Source organism: Pteropus alecto, unplaced genomic scaffold (genome assembly GCF_000325575.1).
Source record: "Pteropus alecto unplaced genomic scaffold, ASM32557v1 scaffold171, whole genome shotgun sequence".
Lineage (NCBI taxonomy): Eukaryota > Metazoa > Chordata > Mammalia > Chiroptera > Pteropodidae > Pteropus > Pteropus alecto.
In genome coordinates this window covers 5,014,955-5,035,186 of record NW_006431925.1, presented here as the reverse complement: position 1 = coordinate 5,035,186, position 20,232 = coordinate 5,014,955, and the positions used below count along the sequence as shown (strand labels likewise).

Below are 20,232 nucleotides of genomic sequence, written 5' to 3'. Positions count from 1 at the left end.
GATGGCCCTTGAGACTCAGTAGTAACAGATCAGCCACTGCTGAGTTGAATGCAGAGATAAAAGAGAGAATCAGAAACTTACTTGTTCATTGGATCGAGAGAGACAGCTCTTTATGACTTCTGTTTCTAGAAGTGTACGCTTATTAATCTCCACATGTTCATAGTACTTAGAAAGTCGGGTCTGGCCTTGTTTATTCACCATGAGGAAAAATTTTATCATTTTTTTTCTGGCCAGTATTTTTCCAAATATAGGTCAAAAGTTATGGCAAGGGGTAGTAGTAACTAGAACCTGAAGGATGAAAGAATAACAGAAAGGCAAGATCAAATTTCTCAAAGAATCATATCAAATATGTTTTATAGATGAACCAGAAATAAATAAAATGTCTTCTGATATCATTGGTCTTCACTATGTGAACTAAATGAGGTTTTCATAAAGAACTAAACATAAACATTTTCATTAGTTATCTTCCAAAACATTTTTGAGTATCCACAGTACTTCTACTCATATTCATTCAATTGACTCATCAACCTTGTTGGGCGCCAACTATGTGTCAAGCTCTAGAAGAAGACTATGGAGAGGAAGTAATTATTTCTGATCTTCACACCTAGCAAAAGTGTTACATAGGTAAATGAGTAACAGCAGTACAAGGTGATGAGTTATAACCAGGACAAGTATCCTTGAATGGGGCACAGAAGGAAAGGACAAAGAACATGACAGGAGAGTTGGGCACAACTTCCTAGAGAAGAGGCTTTTAATCAAGATCTTAAACAATGATCTAAAAGAAGTTACTCTGACACAGAAAAAACGGGTATGAAAACACTGGAAAGTTCACTGTGGCAGTAGTTCAGGGAGCAGAAGAATGGTCCCAGGAAACTGATCTGCTCACATAAGATGGAATTGGCTTTAGAAGTCATGCTAGGGAATATGAACTTTATTTTATGGATAATGGAGACAAGATCTATAGTGAAGCTTTTCTTTCCTTCGTGTCTGGAAGCAGTAGTAGTATAATATGCAAATCTTCACTTCTTCAAAATGACTTTTCTCTTCTCATTCTCCTTGATTCAATTGCTACTTTTCTTTCCTTCTGCATAATGCACCACTCTCCCTTAATCATTAAACCCTTCGGTCAGCATCAAACAGTCTTAGGAACAAAGCCTCAGGTCTGTTAAGCATAGAAACAGGTCAAACTAAAGATAACATCTTGCATCACACCCATGAAGGAGAAAGACCCTACCAGCATCCCCTAGAAAATGGACAGAACGACACAATGACTGACATCAGGACCTGATACAATGATCAGCTATCTCCTACCCTAGCCCCAACCAATCAGTAGAGCGCAAGACCCCAACTTCCTTAGCTACCATGACTAATGAGTTTTCCCCTGTATAACCTATCCCATAGAGGCAACTGGGAAGCCAGATCTTGGAGTGCTAGCTCACCTGTGTCTGGGCTTGGCGCCATTTCTTTAAATAAACCTCTTTCTTTGCTGAAAACTCCTGTCCGTGTCTCCTTTGGCTTTGATGTGTGCAAACAAAATGAACCCCTTGAGTTCGGTAACAGTAGTAATATCGACTGTCACAGGCCTCTAAAAAGGCCCAATTACAAGTCCTATAAAGTCACGTACTAAGCAATTTACATATATTATTTAATTCTCACAATTCTCTGAGGCAGGTACCTCTGTAATCCTCATTTTAAAGACAAGCAAACTGAAGTTTAGGGCTGTTAAGACACCTAAAGTCCCTGGATTATTTTATGTCAGACGTGAGGTGCAACCCAGAGGTCAAGCAGGTGCACACATCTGTGACACCTCTTAACTTGTCTTCATCGTTCAGGGATTCATGTTTGTGGTTTTATTTCTAACTCGGCTGTATTGAATCTCATGTTTCTTTCTCATATTTAATATAGATTTTGAAATAATCAATGCAAAAGAGCACAGTATTGACCAATGGCCAGTCCTCCTTTCATCATGAGCATCAGAGCTACCTTGTTGGCTCATCTGATATCATACTCACATTTTGTGATATCTATGAAAGTCAGTGTAAAAGAGCAAGGTTAACAATAGTTCTTAAACTTTTATAATGTGAAATAATTTTATAGAGGAGTTGTAACAGATTATGGGATAATATTTGGACAGACTTTATAATATTTTTTGCCTTCCCAGCTCATCTCCTATTTCCTAAACCCTATCAGACAGGTGGTTATGTCACAACAATTCCAAACATTAGAGCTAGAAAGAGCAAGGTCCAGTCTGGCAAAGCCTGGCATTGCTGTGTTTATTCAGTGTGCAGAACAGGATGTTATCTAGACCAGCTCAGCTGAGGATATGACAGCTGTGCCATGGGGGAGGCCTGTGGTCATTCACTCCCTTTTCCAGGAAGATAAGCTCACTACTGTAGGTGGGATTGCAACATATTCTGTGTTGTTTAATCATTTGGTATTACGTGCTGCTTTTATTCTCTTTATAAATTATTGTCAGTAAAATATGGCAGACGACTAGTAAATTATTAAGATTACCATCCTTTCTTTTATTCCCTTTCAACAGAGTTATTTTAAAACCATCTTTATGAAAGTTAGAAATTACAATCTTATACCCTGGATTCCAACTGCCAGGTAAAAGAAAAAATATTGACTCAAAGGAACCCGTGGTCAAGCCTATGCCTTTAAATGTCCTGGTTGCAGTAAGTGGTAAAATGAGATGTAAAATGATCCAACTGCAATGTTACACCAAGGGATCAAATTGGTTTCCACCTTAAAAGCACAGCATTCCTTCCCAATGACTTCAAGAGCAAGGATGACAAACAAGAACATGTTGAATTGATACTCATTAGGATGCAAGTCTTGAAAATAGTAGCTGAAGGCATCGAAAGACTTGAATACAACATTTTTTGCATGTTCACAAACACTTACACAATTTATAACTGTACAATTACACAGTGGTAATAAAATGGACAACCACAACTATAAATTATTTCTATTATAAAATAGACAAGGCCAAAATATACGATGCAGAGACTCAGACAAATATATGTTTGAGAACTGAAGATGAATGCTTTAAGCACCTATCCTGCTTATTAATCATCAGGGAGGAGGGAGATCAAATAATTATGAAACTGAGGTAGGGCAATAAGAAGGAATATGCTTAGACAAGTGCTGGGAGTGGTCAGGGAGCAGGTATGAACTGCCTCTGTTTATAAAACTCTGTATTCAACAACACACTAGGCTGGGGAAGATGTTTTGATTGCCAGAAAGTTAGATTCCACACTCAAGAGCTTGTGTGAATGTGATGAAAAACCTAGGAAGGAAAATAAAATTTTGCGGGGGAAAGCATTACACAAAGAGTGCTAGGATGCCCAAAAGCCAAGGCTAGGGAGGGTGGTAGATTCACAGTAGGTCAGGAACAGATTAGTGCCTCTGGAACTCAATGTGATGTAAACTTAATGCCTAGAGAAAAGACAACCTGGATAGACTGAAGTACATTATCAATTGGGCACAGTTTTCCAATTTCTGATGGTGTATTTCTGGGAATTAGAACTGAAAGAGTCTTTACAGGTTGTCATATCCAAACATGATAAATAGATTTCGACTTAGGTGCCAACTGTGACTAACTGTACTTGTTGCTTTGAGCACTGTGTTGGGAAAGATTCTCGAGTTGTTTTCAGGTTCAGAATAAAAAAATGACATGAATGATCACTAATGTCAGTCATGGGTTAGGAAGCAGGGTGTGGCAACATATGCACGTTATATCTGTCATCCCTGATGTGCACTCCCTGTATTTTGCAAATGGGAAACTGATAATCTGAGATGTAGAGTGAAGTCTTGAATTCGGGTCTCCTGACTCATAATACATTATTGTCTTTAATTTATCACATTGCCTCATTGCCTCACTGTGTTGGGGTCATTAAATGATCATTTAAGTTTAATAAACTCAACATCAGATAGCTTTGGGAATGTAAAGTCAATTTTCTCTTTTCTAATGCCACTGAATAATTAATTTGAAAAATACCAAACAATTCATTGAATGAAACAGTAGAGTAAAATTTCTAGAAATGAAAGTGGTATTTGATGATGACTAATATCCCTTATAGCTTCAGATGCTTTCTAGATACCCCAGAATTGTAACACACACACATTCCCTCATTCTCCCTTGCCCTCTCTAAGGTAATATTAGACAAAAACATTTTTTTTTTTTTTGCACATAGAAATGATCGAAATAAAATTCCCCAAGTTAAAAAGCAAATTTCCACCAAGAAAATGTATGGTACTCATACAGTATAATAGTCAGAAGCATGAACTGGAGCTTGACTGTTTGGTTCTACTAATTAGCTTCGTGATCCGTGATCCGTGATCCGTGATCCGGGGCATGTTTTTCCATACTCAGTTTAAGGTGAGGTGGGAATAATAATAGTACTTACCACCTGGGTTGTGAGGATTAGAGGAGCAAGTATATGTAACATTCTTGGAAGTGTGCTCAGCAGTTGGCACATAGTGCTATGTAAATGTTGGCCAATGTCATTAAGATGATATAGCACCTTTTCCTCAGTGAAGCCTTCCTGCCTATCCCAATCCCTGCTTTCTAACCACAAACATCTGGCTATCCTTTCTTTGAACCCATCACTATATATTACAAAACCCGTTACCCTATGTAATTATTATTTGATTACACACTGAGCTCCCCTACCAGACCAGTGATTTTCACTTTTTTATTGTGACAGTAAGAGGGATATTTCACACTGTGACACCGTATACAGTTACATATATATCTGAAACAAAAGTTCACAAAGCAATGCTTACCCATATTATGTATATCGCACTCTAGTATTTTCTTTACCATTTCATTTTGTAAAAACTGAAGTTGTGAGGGGTTTGGGTTACACAGATATATGGATTTTTCAAAATTTGGTAAACGTACATTTAAGATTCACGCGTTTATCTTATGTAAAGTTTACATAAAAAGTAACTAATACTCTAGCTACTCTAGTTAATGATATACATGTTGAAGTATTTGGGGGAAGTGTATTGATATCTATAATTTACTTTGAAATGCACTCAAAACTAAGATAAATTAATAGATGGATAGAGATAGATGGTTAGCTATCTGATAAAGTAGGTCTAGAAAATGTTAATGGTAGAATATAAGTGGTGAGTACATGGAATTCACTGTGAAATTCTTTCGATTTTGCAGTATATTTGAAAATCGTCATAATAAAATGTTGAGAAAAATGATAGCTGTGATCCAGTGATATTATTAAATTCATAGATATTATGTTTTAGAACACTTTTAGATTTCCAGAAAAAAAATTGCAAAGATACTTGTACAGAAAGTTCCCATATACCCACACTCAGGTTCCCCTATTATAAACATCTTACGTTAGTATAGTACATTTGTTACAATTAATGAACCGATATTGGTATATTATTATTACTGAAGTTTATAATTTTTCAGATTTCCTTAATTTTTACCTGATGTCCTTTTTCTGTTCCAGGATCCCATCTAGGTTACATTATATTTTATCTTCATGTCCCAGAATTCTCTTGGCTGTGACAGTTTCTCATGCTTTCCTTGCTTTGATGATATTCAGAGTTTTGGAAAATATTGGTCTGGTATTTTATAAAATGTCCCTCTGCTGGTATTTGTCTGATGTTTTTCTCATGATTAGACTGGGGTTATGCGTTTTAGGAGGAAGACCATAGAGGTAATGTACCATTTCCATCACTTCAAATCAAGGGCAACTACTACCAATATGATCTATCACTGATAGTGACCTTGGTCACCTGGTTGAGGTCATTCTTGTCAGGTTTTTCTACTGTGAAGTTATTCCCTCCGCTTTCCATAATGTGCTCTTTGGAAAGAAGTCATTTTGTGTAGCCAGTGTTTAAGGGGTGAGGAGTTATGTTCCATCTCCTTGGAGTATCTATATAAATTATTTGGAATTCTATTGCACAGGAGATTTGTCTATTCTATCCATTTACCTATTTATTTACATCAGTATGGACTCATGGATATTTTATTTTATACTTTGGGTTATAATCCAATATGACCCACTGATTTTTAATCTCAGAACACATTAAAGGGCTGTGACCCAAAGTTTGCAAAATACTATACTAAAAAAATGAATTGTGGGTAGGGTCTATATCTTAACGTTAGATTTTGCACAGTGCCCAATGTATAGTGAGTATCCAATACATGTTTGTTGAATGAATGAAATAATGAATGAGAGTTTTTAGCAATAATTTTCCTTTTAAAAAAATCACATAAATATTGAAATAATGCAGACATAAAAAGTACCCTGGTACCCCAACTCCTGCCTAAAGATATAACCAATGTTTTTAAGTTTAGTGAGTATCCTTCTAGACCTCTATACATTTACATGTAAATATGCATGTATGTGTAACAGCTTTATTTTTTAAACATAAATGTGATTGATGAACTCTAAAATGTCAAGAGGCCAGCCTAGCATCTATTCTCTTCTGGTACCTCTAAATGAACCTGGTCCTCTCACAAAGCCCTGACTGGATCCTATAAAAGAGCACTAAAGAGATGTTTGGAAATTCATCAAAATGACCTCTTATTTAGCCAATCTAGTTTAGGCTTTCTTGAGTTTTTGTCCCCTTGATCCAGTGCCTTGGCTCCCATTCTTTCTCTGCCCTTGATTCTTAATGACCTGGTTTAGATTTCTGCAATCTTCCAGGGCTTGACCTTTGGTATTTGCCCTCCGGTTGTAACCTCTTTGACACCCAGTCCTCACAATGTCTCCTGGGAGTAATAGCTACCTCAAAAACTGGTGGCAAACATTAAATGAGGTAAATGATGTAATTCTTGTAAAACATTTAGCACTGTCTTCTTTAATTTTCTCCCTTCATGCATATTAAATTAGAAAAAAATGCTGATAAGGTTATAAGGCAATAGATATGTGAGCTATATATATAGTTAGTGGTCCCTTAAATTGTTAACAAATTTCTACACTGTAATCTGGTAGAATGCAACAAAAATCATGAAAACAGTTCTACTTTATAACTCTAGCATTTCAGTCCTGAGTATCGATCCTAAAAGTATAATTTAAAATATGCACTAACTTGATGTTTTTAACCATTAAATAAACATGCAGACTATGCAGAAGGATGGGAAAATGTAGATAAAATACTGTTAAGTGACAAAATCAGAACACCAAATTCTATACTCACATGGATTACAACTATGTAGAAGGAATATCCAAATAGTTAAAGATTAAAGAGACCAGACAGAAATCATACAAAAAACAACAATAAACAACAACAACAACAACAAAAAGAAAAAAGAAAAAAAGAAAAGAGACCAGACAGATGAATCTTGAAAACATTAAGCTAAGTGAAAGAAGCTGGTCGTAAGGATGACATATTATATGATTCCATTTATATAAAATATCCAGAAAATAAACAAATCTACAGAAAGTAAATTAAGGGTTGCGGGGTATGGGGGTTCAAAGGGTGAGGTCTAAGAGGTCTGCAGTTCTGGTGACTGTTGCACAGATATGTGAATACATAAAAGTACACTTCAAATGGGTGAATTGTATGGGTATGTGAATTATATCATAATAAAGCTGTTAAAAAAAAGAAATAGATAGCTAGACCAGACAATTAGGAAGAGCTCAAATAACCAAGCTGGAATGATTTGAATAAATAATATAGTACTGGATTACAACTCTTAACAGGAAGATATAAGGAGCACAATTGAAAAATGGACAATGGATCTAAAAACGCATTTGAACATAATAAGCACATGCGAAGATGTTCAACACCATTAATCCTTAGGAGAAGGCAAATGAAAACCACAAGAAGATACCACCTCACACCTACTTAAATAGCTATAATCAATAGGGCAGAGTTATAGGCTGTGGAGACACTGGAACCCCAACATAGACACTGGTGGGAATGTAAATGTTACAGCTACTTTGGAAAACTATTAGGCAGTTTCTTCATAACTTAAACACAAATTTACCATATTATCCAGCAATTCTACTTCTAACTATATACTCAAGGTAAATGAAAACATATATCCACAAAAAAGACTTGTACATGAATGTTCATAGAAGCATTATTCATAATAGCCAAAAAGTGGCAACAGCCTAAATGTCCATCACCTAATGAAACAGAGAAACAAAATATGGCATACCTACATACAATGGAAAACAATTCAGCAATAAAAGCGAACAGAATATTGCTACATGTTACAAAAACGGATGAATCTTAAAAACATGTTAAGTGAAAGAAGCCAAATGTAAAATACCACCTATTGTATAATTCCACTATAATGAAATATCTAGAAAAGGCAAATCTATAAGTAGAAAATATATCAGTGGTCGCCTAAGGCCAGGAGAGGAAGGTATGAGGGGAAATGGGGATGAGATTTCTTTTTTTTATGAACTAAAACACTTTGTTTCTTGGCTTGGAATTTACTGAATTGATTTACAATGATTCAGTTTTCTCATCTGTCAACTGGGAATAATGACAGCTGCTTCACAGACTTTCTGTGAGGACTAAAAGAGATAAAGGGCTAGATAGTCTTCCTAACAGATTCCTCCTACTGCAGTTCAGGACTACTGAAATTTGACTTCAAGAAACCTGCCACCTGTTCTGTTTTTCTTCCCAACCATTCTTCTCCACCTTGCCCCCCATTTCTCTCTGTAAATCTCTCGTTTATGATTCAGAATATATTTTCAGTAGCTTCAGCTAACACTTTTACTTTCTGTTAAATCCCTAGGTCACTCAAGAAATATTTCAACCACATTTGATTTGGCATTAAACACATTATATGTATGCTGCTTTTTTTTTTTTAACTCAAATAGTTTTAAAACAGCTAAAACACTTTGAAATCTTAAGTTCCAATCAAATTCAGGATTTGGAGAAATCCTGAAGCTATCAGTTCTACAGAAAAATTAGGAAAACACTTTGAGAATAAACCTTAATAGTATGTATGGCCTACCATTTTTCTAACAGTATATCTGAAAAAATTTCTAAAGCTTCATTCATGTGACTCTCAGATCCTGATCTAAAGCCACTTAGGTTAATTAATGAAAAAGTCTCATCAAACTCTGTTCCAAAACAATATAAATCCAAATAAGTATGGTTATTTGTAACTTTAAAATGTATATAAAGCAGACACACATTAGAGGTTTCACTGAAAAGGATAGCTATTGTATTTTTGGAGGTGTTCAAGTATCAAACTTCCTACCCTAAATTAGGGGGGTGAATGGAAGAATTTTTAAGGTCTTTACAGCAATATGATTAAGGCAGGGGGAAGAAAAGTCATACTTCAAAAACTGAGGATGAGGAATTTATATACTATAAATAGACCATTACATTGTCAGTTTGAAAGTACTTGTTTTATTTTTATTCATTAGTCATCTGTCTGTGTGTGGAATGGCGGATGGAGGGATTGAGAATAGACTCTCCACCAGTTATTTGCCAGCAAGGTACTGACTACTAGATCTGGTGGTGGTGGGAGGTGTGCACAGTTTAAAGATACAAACAGTTGATGGCTGGAGTTCACTTGAGTCTGCCGCCACTGTTGATATCTTACCCTCCACTCTCCTCAGGATAGAAAAGCTGCTCTAGGGCAAGTAATTGGACTCAACCTTCTCATTACCACACACAATGGAGATATTGATATGTATCTTTCAAAATCAAAATCAAATTTCTTCTTCTAAAATCATCTTACTTTTATTTGGTTTTAGTGTTGAGGGTAATTTATTTTAAAATTTAAAATCAAAAACTAAATTTTTAATTTGACACAAATTGGACATAGGTTAGAAATAGTGAAGAAACACCCCTGTATGGGCAATCTTATTCTACATTGTTCAGTTAAAATTAGCCACACGAATTAAATATTCGAGCTTAATTATTAAAAAAATCTTCATTGTAGTCTACAGCCATGCCACCCTGAAAATGCCCAATCTCGTCTGACTTCGGAAGCTAAGCAGGGTCAGGCTTGGTTAGTACTTGGATGGGAGACCACCTGGGAATACCAGGTGCTGTAGGCGTTAAAAAAAAAAAATCTTCATTGAATTTTTGGATTAAAAAGATGTCCAATATCTTAATTTTAGAGAAAAAGCAGAGGGGACCAGAGATCTAGAGGTCTCCTGGCTGGGATCCTCCAGAAGGAAACTAGGATCACTACATATTACTTCCCATTCCTATAAAATGGTGAATCAAATCTCCTCTGAAATTAGAAACATGTATTTCAAACCAGATGCTTTGGATTCTGATAAATTTCTGTATTTCTTAATTTTGTTAATTCTTGTTGGATATCTAATTTCTTGTGAAAACTGTGAAAGACATACAAAGATAGACTTTTCTTATACATTTTCCCTTCTCAAGAGTAGTGATCTAATAGCATTGCATTAGCATTCAAATGACAAGCATGTAAGTGCTCTTATAGGGTCAAGTACAATGTTACAGATTTAAAATTTTCAAATCAAACTAAAGGAATTTAAAATTAAAATTTGATTTGCTGATGTCTCCTATAGTTTTGTGTCATATGAATAAAAAACTAACAAAACCTTACTGCGATGCAGAGAAATCTCACTTTACATAAAATAGATTTCTGAGAAGTTGACTATAAATGGAATTTAAGTGCAACAATGGAATTATGGAAAATATTTCTGTAAAATAACCAGTAATTTATCTGCAATTAATTTGTTTCAACATTATAAAGTCATTTACTTCATATTACTGTTCATATTACCTGGGGAAAAAAATTAGTTACCATGTGAATTTTTTTCCTAAAAAACATACAAGAAAACAATACTATAAAACTAAAGCTAAGCATTAAAGGTATTACTTAAGATCTTCCTAATTAAAAAAAAAATCTTCCTAATTAGTGTGTCCTTAGTTAAAATCAAGTACTATTAAAAGCTACATTAATATTTTTGAATTCTGAAGATATCACTTAGAAAATTATAGCTACAATAATAAATTATTTTTGCAGATCATGACTCTAAAAGAAGCAATGAAACATAATTACTGTGTTAAACTTCAATTTCGGGATTCGTTTACTTACCTAACAGGATCTATCTTTTTTGTTAATGACATGGCCACTACTATCTCTAATTCAAATGATTAATTAATGCTCCCGATGTTTGATAGTGCTCATCAAAGATCTCCACTGCTATAACCTGAAAGGCATTATTGACTCTTTACAATATGATGTGTGAATATGACTTAACAAACCAACTCATGAAGAAAGATAACAGTAGAAAACATTTACACAGTGCTTACTAAACAGTCAGGCACTGTGTTGAATACTTTACCTACACTCATTTAATCTTCACAATAGCTCTACAAGAGGCTGTTTTTATCCCTCATTTTACAGATGTGAAAACTTAGTTACTTGCCAAATGTCACTCAGTAAAATGGTGGAGGAAAGACCCAATTACTGTTAGGCTTGCTACAATAGCTCTTCACAATAGCTCTACTAGAGACTGTTTTTATCCCTCATTTTACAGATGTGAAAACTTAGTTACTTGCCAAATGTCACTCAGTAAAATGGTGGAGGAAAGACCCAATTACTGTTAGGCTTGCTACAGCATCTGTGCTCTCACTCACTGATCTTTATCTCCAGGTTTGCCTCAAAACTCCAGTAATTCAATACAAAGCACTCATACGACTCAATAACAACAACAAAAAAAACAAACGATCTGATCAAAAAATGGGCAGAAGACCTGAACAGACACTTCTCCCTAGAGGACATACAATTGGCCAATAAATATATTAAAAGATGCTCAACATTGTTAGCTATTAGGGAAACGCAAATCAAAACCACAATGAGATACCATCTCATACCTGTTAGAATATCTATAATCAACAGAACAAGTAATAACAAATATTGGAGAGGATGCGGAGAAAAAGGAACACTCATACACTGCTGATGGGACTGCAAATTGGTACAGCCACTATGGAAAATAGTATGGAGGTTCCTCAAAAAACTAAGAATTGATCTACCATATGATCCAGCAATCCCTCTACTGGGTATTTACCCCAAAGACTTGAAAACCCATATCCAAAAAGATATTTGCACACCGATGTTCTTAGCAGCACTATTCACAGTGACCAGGATATGGAAGCAACTGAAGTGTCCTATGATAGATGATTGGTTAAAGAAGCTGTGGTACATATATACAATAGAATATTAGCCATAAGAAGAGATGAAATACTGCCATTTGCGACAACCTGGATGGACCTCGAGATAATCACGCTAAGCGAAATAAGCCAGACAGAAAAAGTTGAAAATCACATGATATCACTTATATGTAGGATATAAACCTAAAAGCAACAAATGAACAGGACAGAGACTCAGGGACATGGACAATAGACTAGTGGTTACCAGAGGGTAGGGGGTGGGGGAAGAGGGAAGAGTTAGATGGGGTAAAGGGGGTCAAATTATAGAGGGCTTGGGGGAGGGTGAAATGGGTAAAGGAGATCAAATATATGGTAGCTGAAGGAAACTGGACTCTGGGTGGTAATCACATAATAGAATGTATAGATGTCAAATTATAATGTATGCCCCAAAATTATACGATTGTATTAACCAATGTTACCCCAATAAACTTAAAAAAAAAAAAAGACTCTAGCAATTCAGTGATGGCTGTAATAACATGGATGCACAATTTCCAACTCTCCATTCATTGGTGTCAACCTAGCTCTGAAACTCTACACACAAGCGTTTACTGGCTAATATGGATATTCTGGTGGTTTCAATCTTGACCCTGGAGTGTATCAGAAAAGGTGCAGTTCTAACAAATGATTTAGTTTTAGTTGATATCAATATGGAGCCTACAATGCCTGAGAAGTGGCTCAATTAGATAACGTAAAAATTTAGGACAGTAAAGCTCATACTACATTTACCATACCATATTTGTGATTGGACTTAAACTTCCAAAATTCTTATGTCTGATTGCTCTCCTAGTGAGCTCAGCTAACCTTGCTCTCTACCTCCAATGAATAAAGCATACCCGTATCTGAATTTGGTATCATTCTCGTTCAGATCAAATGTCGGTAAATGCAGAGTTTTTCAGATGGCCTGTTTGGCTGCCCTTTGCCCAGGAGCCTTTTTGCTTTTCTCAATTTCACAATAAAGTGTAGCAATGTTATAGTCCCTGTTGAAATTGTAAATGGAAGATTAAAGATGTCAGACAAGAGCCTGCCCAACTGTTGCTCAGAGGATATTCATACTTAAATTTACATTCATTTATATATCTCACAATCTCTGAATTAGCAAAAATGTCACAATTACTTTAATAGTGATCAAATAAAAGTATTTTAATAGCAAGGCTATAATAAATAACTTTAGGTTAATTAGCAGGTGATTTAAACTTTAAATGCCAAGGGAGCATTAAAGTGGCAATAAAGTAGTTTTGGGATCTCCCTGGATCCCCTTATAAAAAGAGTGAGAGCAACTAGGACAGAAAAAAAAAAAATTCTACCAAATCTTTACCAAAAAGTAGGTAAAAAACATCCCCTGGAACTCTAGAACACTAACGGGTTGAATCAAACTACCCTTAGCAACGAGAAGTGGATGATCACAGCTGTGCTGGCAAAAGTGAAGGTTCAAAAAAGTGAAATTATAAGGGTCAAGGAACCCAGAAATCACCAAGTTATGATCCAAAGGAAGCCCTCCCCCACCCCTTGAAGTAAGAACCTCATATTGAATCTAAGAACCATGGTGGGAACTGAGAGGAGGGCTGGCAGAGTCCCTTTTGCCAATGAGTGTAAGAAAAGGTCCTATTCTGGTCGTGAAGGCCTGGAAACACCCAATGGAACCTCTTTTATAGAAGGACAGACCCTGTGCTACAGAGAAACTGTTGAGGGCAGAACACAACATATGCGTTAAAAGACAGCTGGCTAGCAGCTAAGGCTGACAATAGCTAGATCAGAGTGATCAAGTTTAGTACGTTACTAAAACTGAGATAACTAGACATTATGTGCTGCCTGGTGTGATACAACAGGAAGTACATTACATTCCCAATGAAGTAGTTTTGCCAAAAAACTTATAACCTGAATTGAACCTAGCCTCTACAGCTAACTCTAGTTTATAGAAAATATGGAGGAGAAAGGAATATGCTAAGTAATACCAGTAAATGGAATCAGCCAAATGTGGGAAATTCTTCAAGATAGATAACCTTGTTCTTCAACAATAAATGGCATGACGATGAAGAGTATAGGGAAGGCAAACCAAAAAAAAAGAACTAAAGACATATCAGCTAAAGGAAATATGTAGATTTTTTTGGATCCTGATTTGAAATCATCAACTTTAAAAAAAAAACAAACCATTTTTGAGCTAATCAGAGGAAACTGAATATGGACTAGGTATTAGACTGTATTAAGAAATTACATTAATTTTGTAGGTATGATAATGGTATTGTGGTATTTTTTTAAGGTCCTAATCTGTTAAAGATACTTAGAGAAGCATTTACCAATATCATATGATGTCTGGGATTTACTTAAAAACATCCCTGGGGCCTGCCAGTGTGAGGGAGGCCATAAATTCTGTTTCAAGGTGTCACTGAACTTGTAGAATAGATGCTAGGAGCAAAGCTCACCCTTCTGAGTTGAAAAATTTTTGGACAAGAAGTTATCGATTGAAATTAAATGGTGACAGACGTGTCCAAGGAATATTTCAGGGATTTGATCCCTTTATGAATCTTATGATAGGTCAATGTGTGGAGACAGCAACTAGTGGGCCCAGAACAATATTGGAATGGTGGCAGTACGAAGAAATAGTATCATCATGTTAGAAGCCTTGGAATGAGTATAAACAAAGGCTGTGTTCACCAGAGAAATCAATTGCTTCCACATGTCCTCTCTTCAAAGGGCCCGTTTTACTATGATGTAAAAATGGGCTGCATACGTTTTCATATCAAACTTTTTGTTAAATATACTTTTTTAACAGTCAAAAAAAATCCTCACTGAAAAAAAGTACCATAGATAAGAATGGCAAAATCTTGATAATTGTTGATAATAGTAGTTCATTAGACTTGTTTTAGCATGACTAAAAGTTTTCAAAATAAAGTCTTAAGAAGTCTATGTACAATGTAATTTAAAATATCTGATTACTATATTAAAACCAATAAAACAAAAAGAGCAAAGGCAACAGGAGTTACTTTAAAACGCTTTAAAAAATTCTTCTATCTTTTTTTGTAGAGTATTTGCCATGTACTTTAGGTTAGTCTATTAAAAGAAGGACAAAACTTAAGGTTATCACTGTTTAAAAATGTTATTATAAAAAAAAAGTTTTTGTAAATTCTTGCAAAATTTAAAACATTCTCCAAAGAGAACACTATCTGTAGCAGAGATTTCCCAGGAAGGTATTCATGTCTGGTATCATTCTTTGAACATTCTCCCCTGCTGCTCCTACAGGAAACAAATCACATTTCCAAGATTGTTAAATTATTACCTAGGAAAGCTTTGGCAATTTCCCATTCAGTCACATTTTCCAGTCATTTGGTTCTCATGTTTATATACTTAGTTGTTCACTTTTAGCCAATGTCCAGGAGGGACTCAGCTCCAGGGAATTCTTTGTTTTATTTCCTTCAATTTTGACATCTCTATGAGTTAGCTATTATATAATAGTATCACAGCCTACTGCTTTCTGACTCATATTACCCAGGAGACAATTCAGGAATGAACTTGGACTAGAATTTTGCATATAATGCTGAGTTTCCTAAAGGTTTTGGTGCCTATTTGTCTATAATCTGTGAAGATCCTTTTTCTTTTCTTTACTACACAAAACGTTATTTGAATAGTTCAAGTGCCCTGCAATGTATTTCTACAATTTTCTTAGCTACGGGCAACTACTGTAATGAGAAGTAGATAGCTGATCTCATTTGGCAGGTCAAACCATGGAGCAAGTCAAAGCTGCCTCCTCCTCCTTTTCTGTTCCATCTACATTATACAGTTTGTTTCTTTGGTTTTTGAACACATGCCAACTCTTCTCAAAGATCTTCCTCTGGGCTCTAATATTCATTTGTTCTCTAGATTTATAAATGTAAATACTACATAATTTACCTAAGTGACTGAATCACCTCAAAACTACCTAAAAAGGCTTCTTAAAGTGCAAATGACTTGGTGATTACTGTGTAACATATATAAAAGTCTAACCACTATGTTGTACACCTGAAACTAATATAATATTGTGTGCCAACTATAATTAAAAATAAATTTTAAAAAAAGTAAAAAATGAAAAGTGCACACAATTTGGGAACCAGAGAGAGCAATACTGAGCCCATTGACAGGACAGTAGGAGGCAGAATAGTGAAGGGATACTAACTTTTGTTTCCAGAAACACATACACACTCAGTGATGTAAGAGTGGAAACTGCTTCTTCTTCTACTAAGGGACTGTGGAAGTGACCCAGAACTTTTATCTCAGCTTTTTCTCTTCCCTGTGAAGATAAGAATTTTTGTCACAACTTTTTCAGATGCTGCAAAAAGATTACTAGGATTTGTGAACCGGTTTGAGTTCTTTGTTAGAAGAATGTCAGCAAAGTCTAAAACTGGACGTTCAGGTGAGTAATTACAGGGCACCATATAGTTCTCAAAGGCAGAGTCAAAACTCTGTACATCAGATATAATAATTGGGAAGAAGGCATCTGAGTGTTAACTGCTCTGAACTTATTGAAAAGCCTGGAATTCCTTACCATACCTTTGCTGACATAATGTATGTACATGATATATGACAAGTTCCTTTTTGATCAGACAGAATAAGCACATAAGTGTCAAAGATTAGATAATGGGAAAGAAAAAAACACCCTAAAATCCTAAACTGATATAAAGAAAAATATAAATAGGCATTCCTTAAGATCATCAGTATTATATTGAAACTAAGAATCAATGGGTGTGGAGGAAGGGTGAATAGCCTGATGAAAGGAGAGAATAAATAGGAAGTTTCAAAGATGAGATTGAAAAGAGGAAATGACTCAGCCACAGTTTAGGGAGGGAGTTCCAGTTAGGTGAGTTGTAGGTGATAATAGGGTCTGAGGAAGCTCATAATCTGCAGAAGCCAAGATCCTAGAAGCTCATTGCAGATTGTTCTCAGGAGTCATGGACACAAAGCCCAATGTCAACAATGAAAAATAATCCTCTCAATGGAGAAAATCTTGGTGTCTTTTACTTTTAATACTCATGGCAGTTCTGGTCATTGAACCTTAAGAGATAACTGGTATAATGGTAGCAAAAACAAAAAATGGTTTAAGTGAAAGAAAAATATTTATATTAGTCCAAATTGAAGTTATTCATCAAACATTTATTGGGAATCTCACTGACTCAAACACTGGAGGTACAGCTGCAAGCAAGAGGGGCATGGGTCCTCTGTCCCTCAGGGAGGCAATCTTGCAGATAAATGACATGTCCAAGGAACATGGCCATTAATTGACATTAATAAAACCATGGTTAAAGTAAATGTAGACATGTTCAATTGGTATTCACATAGAGAGCACACTTGAAATTTTAAAAGAGACAGTTTTCAGACAGATCTGGACAGATATTGAGGAAGCCAGGGTGGTTTCTGTAAGTAATTTGCCTAAAAGTAGACTGGAAAGTCTGTGAGGGCAGAGTTTATGTCTGCTTGGTTCACAGTGGATCAGTATGGACTAGCAGAATATCTGAAAAGTAGTAGCCAATCAAAAAATTTTTTAAAAATAAATGAGTGAAGCGAAGATTTGTAGTACCTGTTATGTGCAGGTCTTGCTTTCACAGTGATTAGTATGAGTGTCACTGACCAGTATATAAACAATTTAAATACAATGTAATGGGTTTTAGGAGATAAGCATGTGATACTATTAAGATGAGGGTCTGTAAATAATTTAGGGATTTGGAAAGCTTCTTGAAGGAAGTAATACTTGAGCTGAATTTCAAAGAAAGAAGGTGAGAAAAGGCAATAGAGCACAGTATGTATTAAATTCCTATGAAACGAAACATCATTATGCACTTGAGGAACCCAAACCAGTTCGGTTTGGCTAGAGAGAAGAATGGGGTGCCATGATGGTGTGATGGTAGATTAGGCAATAGGGAGAATCTAGAATTTGAAGAACCTTTATATGCTATGAAAAATTGGGGCATTATTCTAAATCTGGTGATCACTAAAATATTTTAAGGGAATGACGGGATCAGAATTGCCTTTTGAAGATCACTCTGGCATCAGTGGTAGTGAGAGATGGGGGAAGAATAGAGGTGGGAAGGCTTAAACTAGACATGAATGAAGATAATGGACTAGATATGAAAGATGTTACTGTGAAAGAGATTGGATGTGGGGGGCTGAGTGAAAGGTACTAGAATGACAGCCAGGCCTCAGGTTTGGATGTAGTGCCACTTAATAAGATAGATAATAGAGAAGCAAGAGTTTTCTTTTATTTTTTGAAGATGAATGGGGAGGAAAAAAAAGATTAAAAATCCAGTCTTTACTTGATCTTGAGGTATATAAGTGTCTGTTCTGCTTCTTTTGATGCCAATATCATGGAGGTCAACCACACACCCTCTCACAAATGTTTCTTGTTGTATATAGGTCTGGAGGGAGCATGGGATTTCTCAATTTTATGTTGGGGCCCCCTCGAAAAGGAACAGATTTGAATAAGCAGATTGTATGTTGGTCGCTATAAAATGGAGATACAGCTCTTTAATAATATGGAGAAATAGTTCTTTAAAATATGGAGAAATCGTTGTTAATAATACTGTGACCTAAGACCTTATTTCCTATATAAATAAAACATGCAGCCTGGGTAACAAGTCTAATCTGCTTTCCATTAAAATTTGGTAACAGTAAAGCAGATATGATAGAATGATATACTACTTTATCTCTTTGAAATTACACCCTGAGTGGTCATATATATTCCACAGTGAAATTTTTTAGTAGAGAAGAAAAAAAGTTTTAAATGTAATCCATTTAATATGCAATTTTCCTGCATAGCTGTAATTACTAAACCTCTTTTCCTTATTACGTTGTTGAATATTATTTTCGTCCTATTTTTCAACCAAATGGTTATTAGCTTTACTAAATTTTATCTATCTTAACTCTTAGGAACTAGTTCCTTAAGGATGTTTCCGGGAAACTAAGCACATAAAAACACAAATTCTGGTACGTAAAAGATTAACCTTGTCTTTTATGTGTGTATTGTAGTCACTCAAACAACATTTAATGACCCAAGAAAACATCTTTAGCCATTCATCTAAGATTCTAAGTTGTATTCACGAAGCTTTCATTTTGTTATTTCCATCAAAAGATTCTGGTATGAATGACAATACTGGTAAGCGCATTCACTTCTAAAACACCAAACTGTTAGTCTAATCATTCTCCAAAGTTATCTTTCTCTCTCTATCCACCATCTAAAGATCTAAACTTTTTCATTCCCTCTCCTTAAGGAAACAAAAAGCCCGGAAAACAATCTCCCCTGCTTTCCTCCCAAACACAATTCATCCCGGAATAAGGAGAGGGGAGCCAAAGTGGAACAAGTTGCGACGGACGACCGGGACCACAGAACCGGGATCAAAGTCCGCGCTCGAAACGTAGACGGGGAATCATTCATTACGCCTGGAAAGATCTGGTCTATTTGCCCAAAGAGAACGTCCCCAAAGCCCCAGGAACTGACCGGTGCTAAGAACCAGAAAAAGAGCGAGTGACAGGCAGAGAGGCCCGACCCTCTGGGACTGCCTGAAACACGCATGGAATGCAAAAGAATGTCAGGAATCTGGGACCGGCCGCGGCCGGCCAGGGCGACCAGCCAGGTTAAAACCTAGCTTCACCGGCAAGCACATCGCTGAGACCCTTGAGTGGGGAACGGTACCTCGGGGCTGACAGAGCGGAGAGAACTGATTATTGGGAAGCCAGAGACCAAATCGCTTCCAAAAGTTGGAATCAAGGGCCACTGTCCGGTACGATCCTCTCGACACCCGGAGCAAATCTGGGGGCGGGCCTAGGGGCGGGGCCAGAGCTCCTTCCCCGCCTCTAACGGCAACCCTGACGGCGCCCTCAGTGCGCCTGCGTAGGGTGAGGCCCGACTCTATTTGGCCACTGGGCGTGCGGCGGCAAAGGCGTTCTCTACCCAGCATGCTGCGCGGGAGCGGCGGGCTACGTCTATCCCCTTCCCAACGCTGCCCCCTTTTCCCCCTCCCGCCGCGGCCCCCCTTTTCCTAAAGTGTGAGTGAGACGGGCAGATGGAGGAGGGACTGTAATGGCGGCGGCCGGCAGCTCCCTGCTCTCGGCAGGAAT

The 20,232-nt window shown here is 36.5% G+C and overlaps 2 protein-coding genes and 2 pseudogenes across 3 annotated transcripts in view; 3 read left to right on the top strand and 1 right to left on the bottom strand.

Moving 5' to 3' along the window:
- AP4S1 (adaptor related protein complex 4 subunit sigma 1) overlaps positions 1-20,232 on the bottom strand; it is a 39,188-nt gene that overhangs the window by 17,708 nt on the left and 1,248 nt on the right. The window contains exons 1-2 of one of the 2 annotated variants that reach the window (XM_015585524.2): positions 19,808-19,925; positions 82-288 (exon numbers count right to left, since the gene is read on the bottom strand). In XM_015585524.2, coding sequence (XP_015441010.1) covers positions 82-219 — 138 coding nt within the window. In that variant the 5' untranslated portion in view covers positions 220-288; positions 19,808-19,925. Of the gene's footprint in view, positions 1-81; positions 289-19,807; positions 19,926-20,232 lie in introns of those variants that run through there. The other variant, XM_006906858.3, reaches the window with a different exon arrangement.
- LOC107195310 lies at positions 9,397-14,982 on the top strand (annotated as a pseudogene).
- On the top strand, positions 9,898-10,016 carry LOC112475591 (annotated as a pseudogene).
- Positions 19,802-20,232, top strand: part of STRN3 (striatin 3) — a 77,569-nt gene continuing 77,138 nt past the window's right edge. Inside the window, exon 1 of the mRNA XM_015585522.2 lies at positions 19,802-19,895. The gene's annotated coding sequence lies outside the window, so the exon portion shown is untranslated. The remainder of the gene's footprint in view (positions 19,896-20,232) is intronic.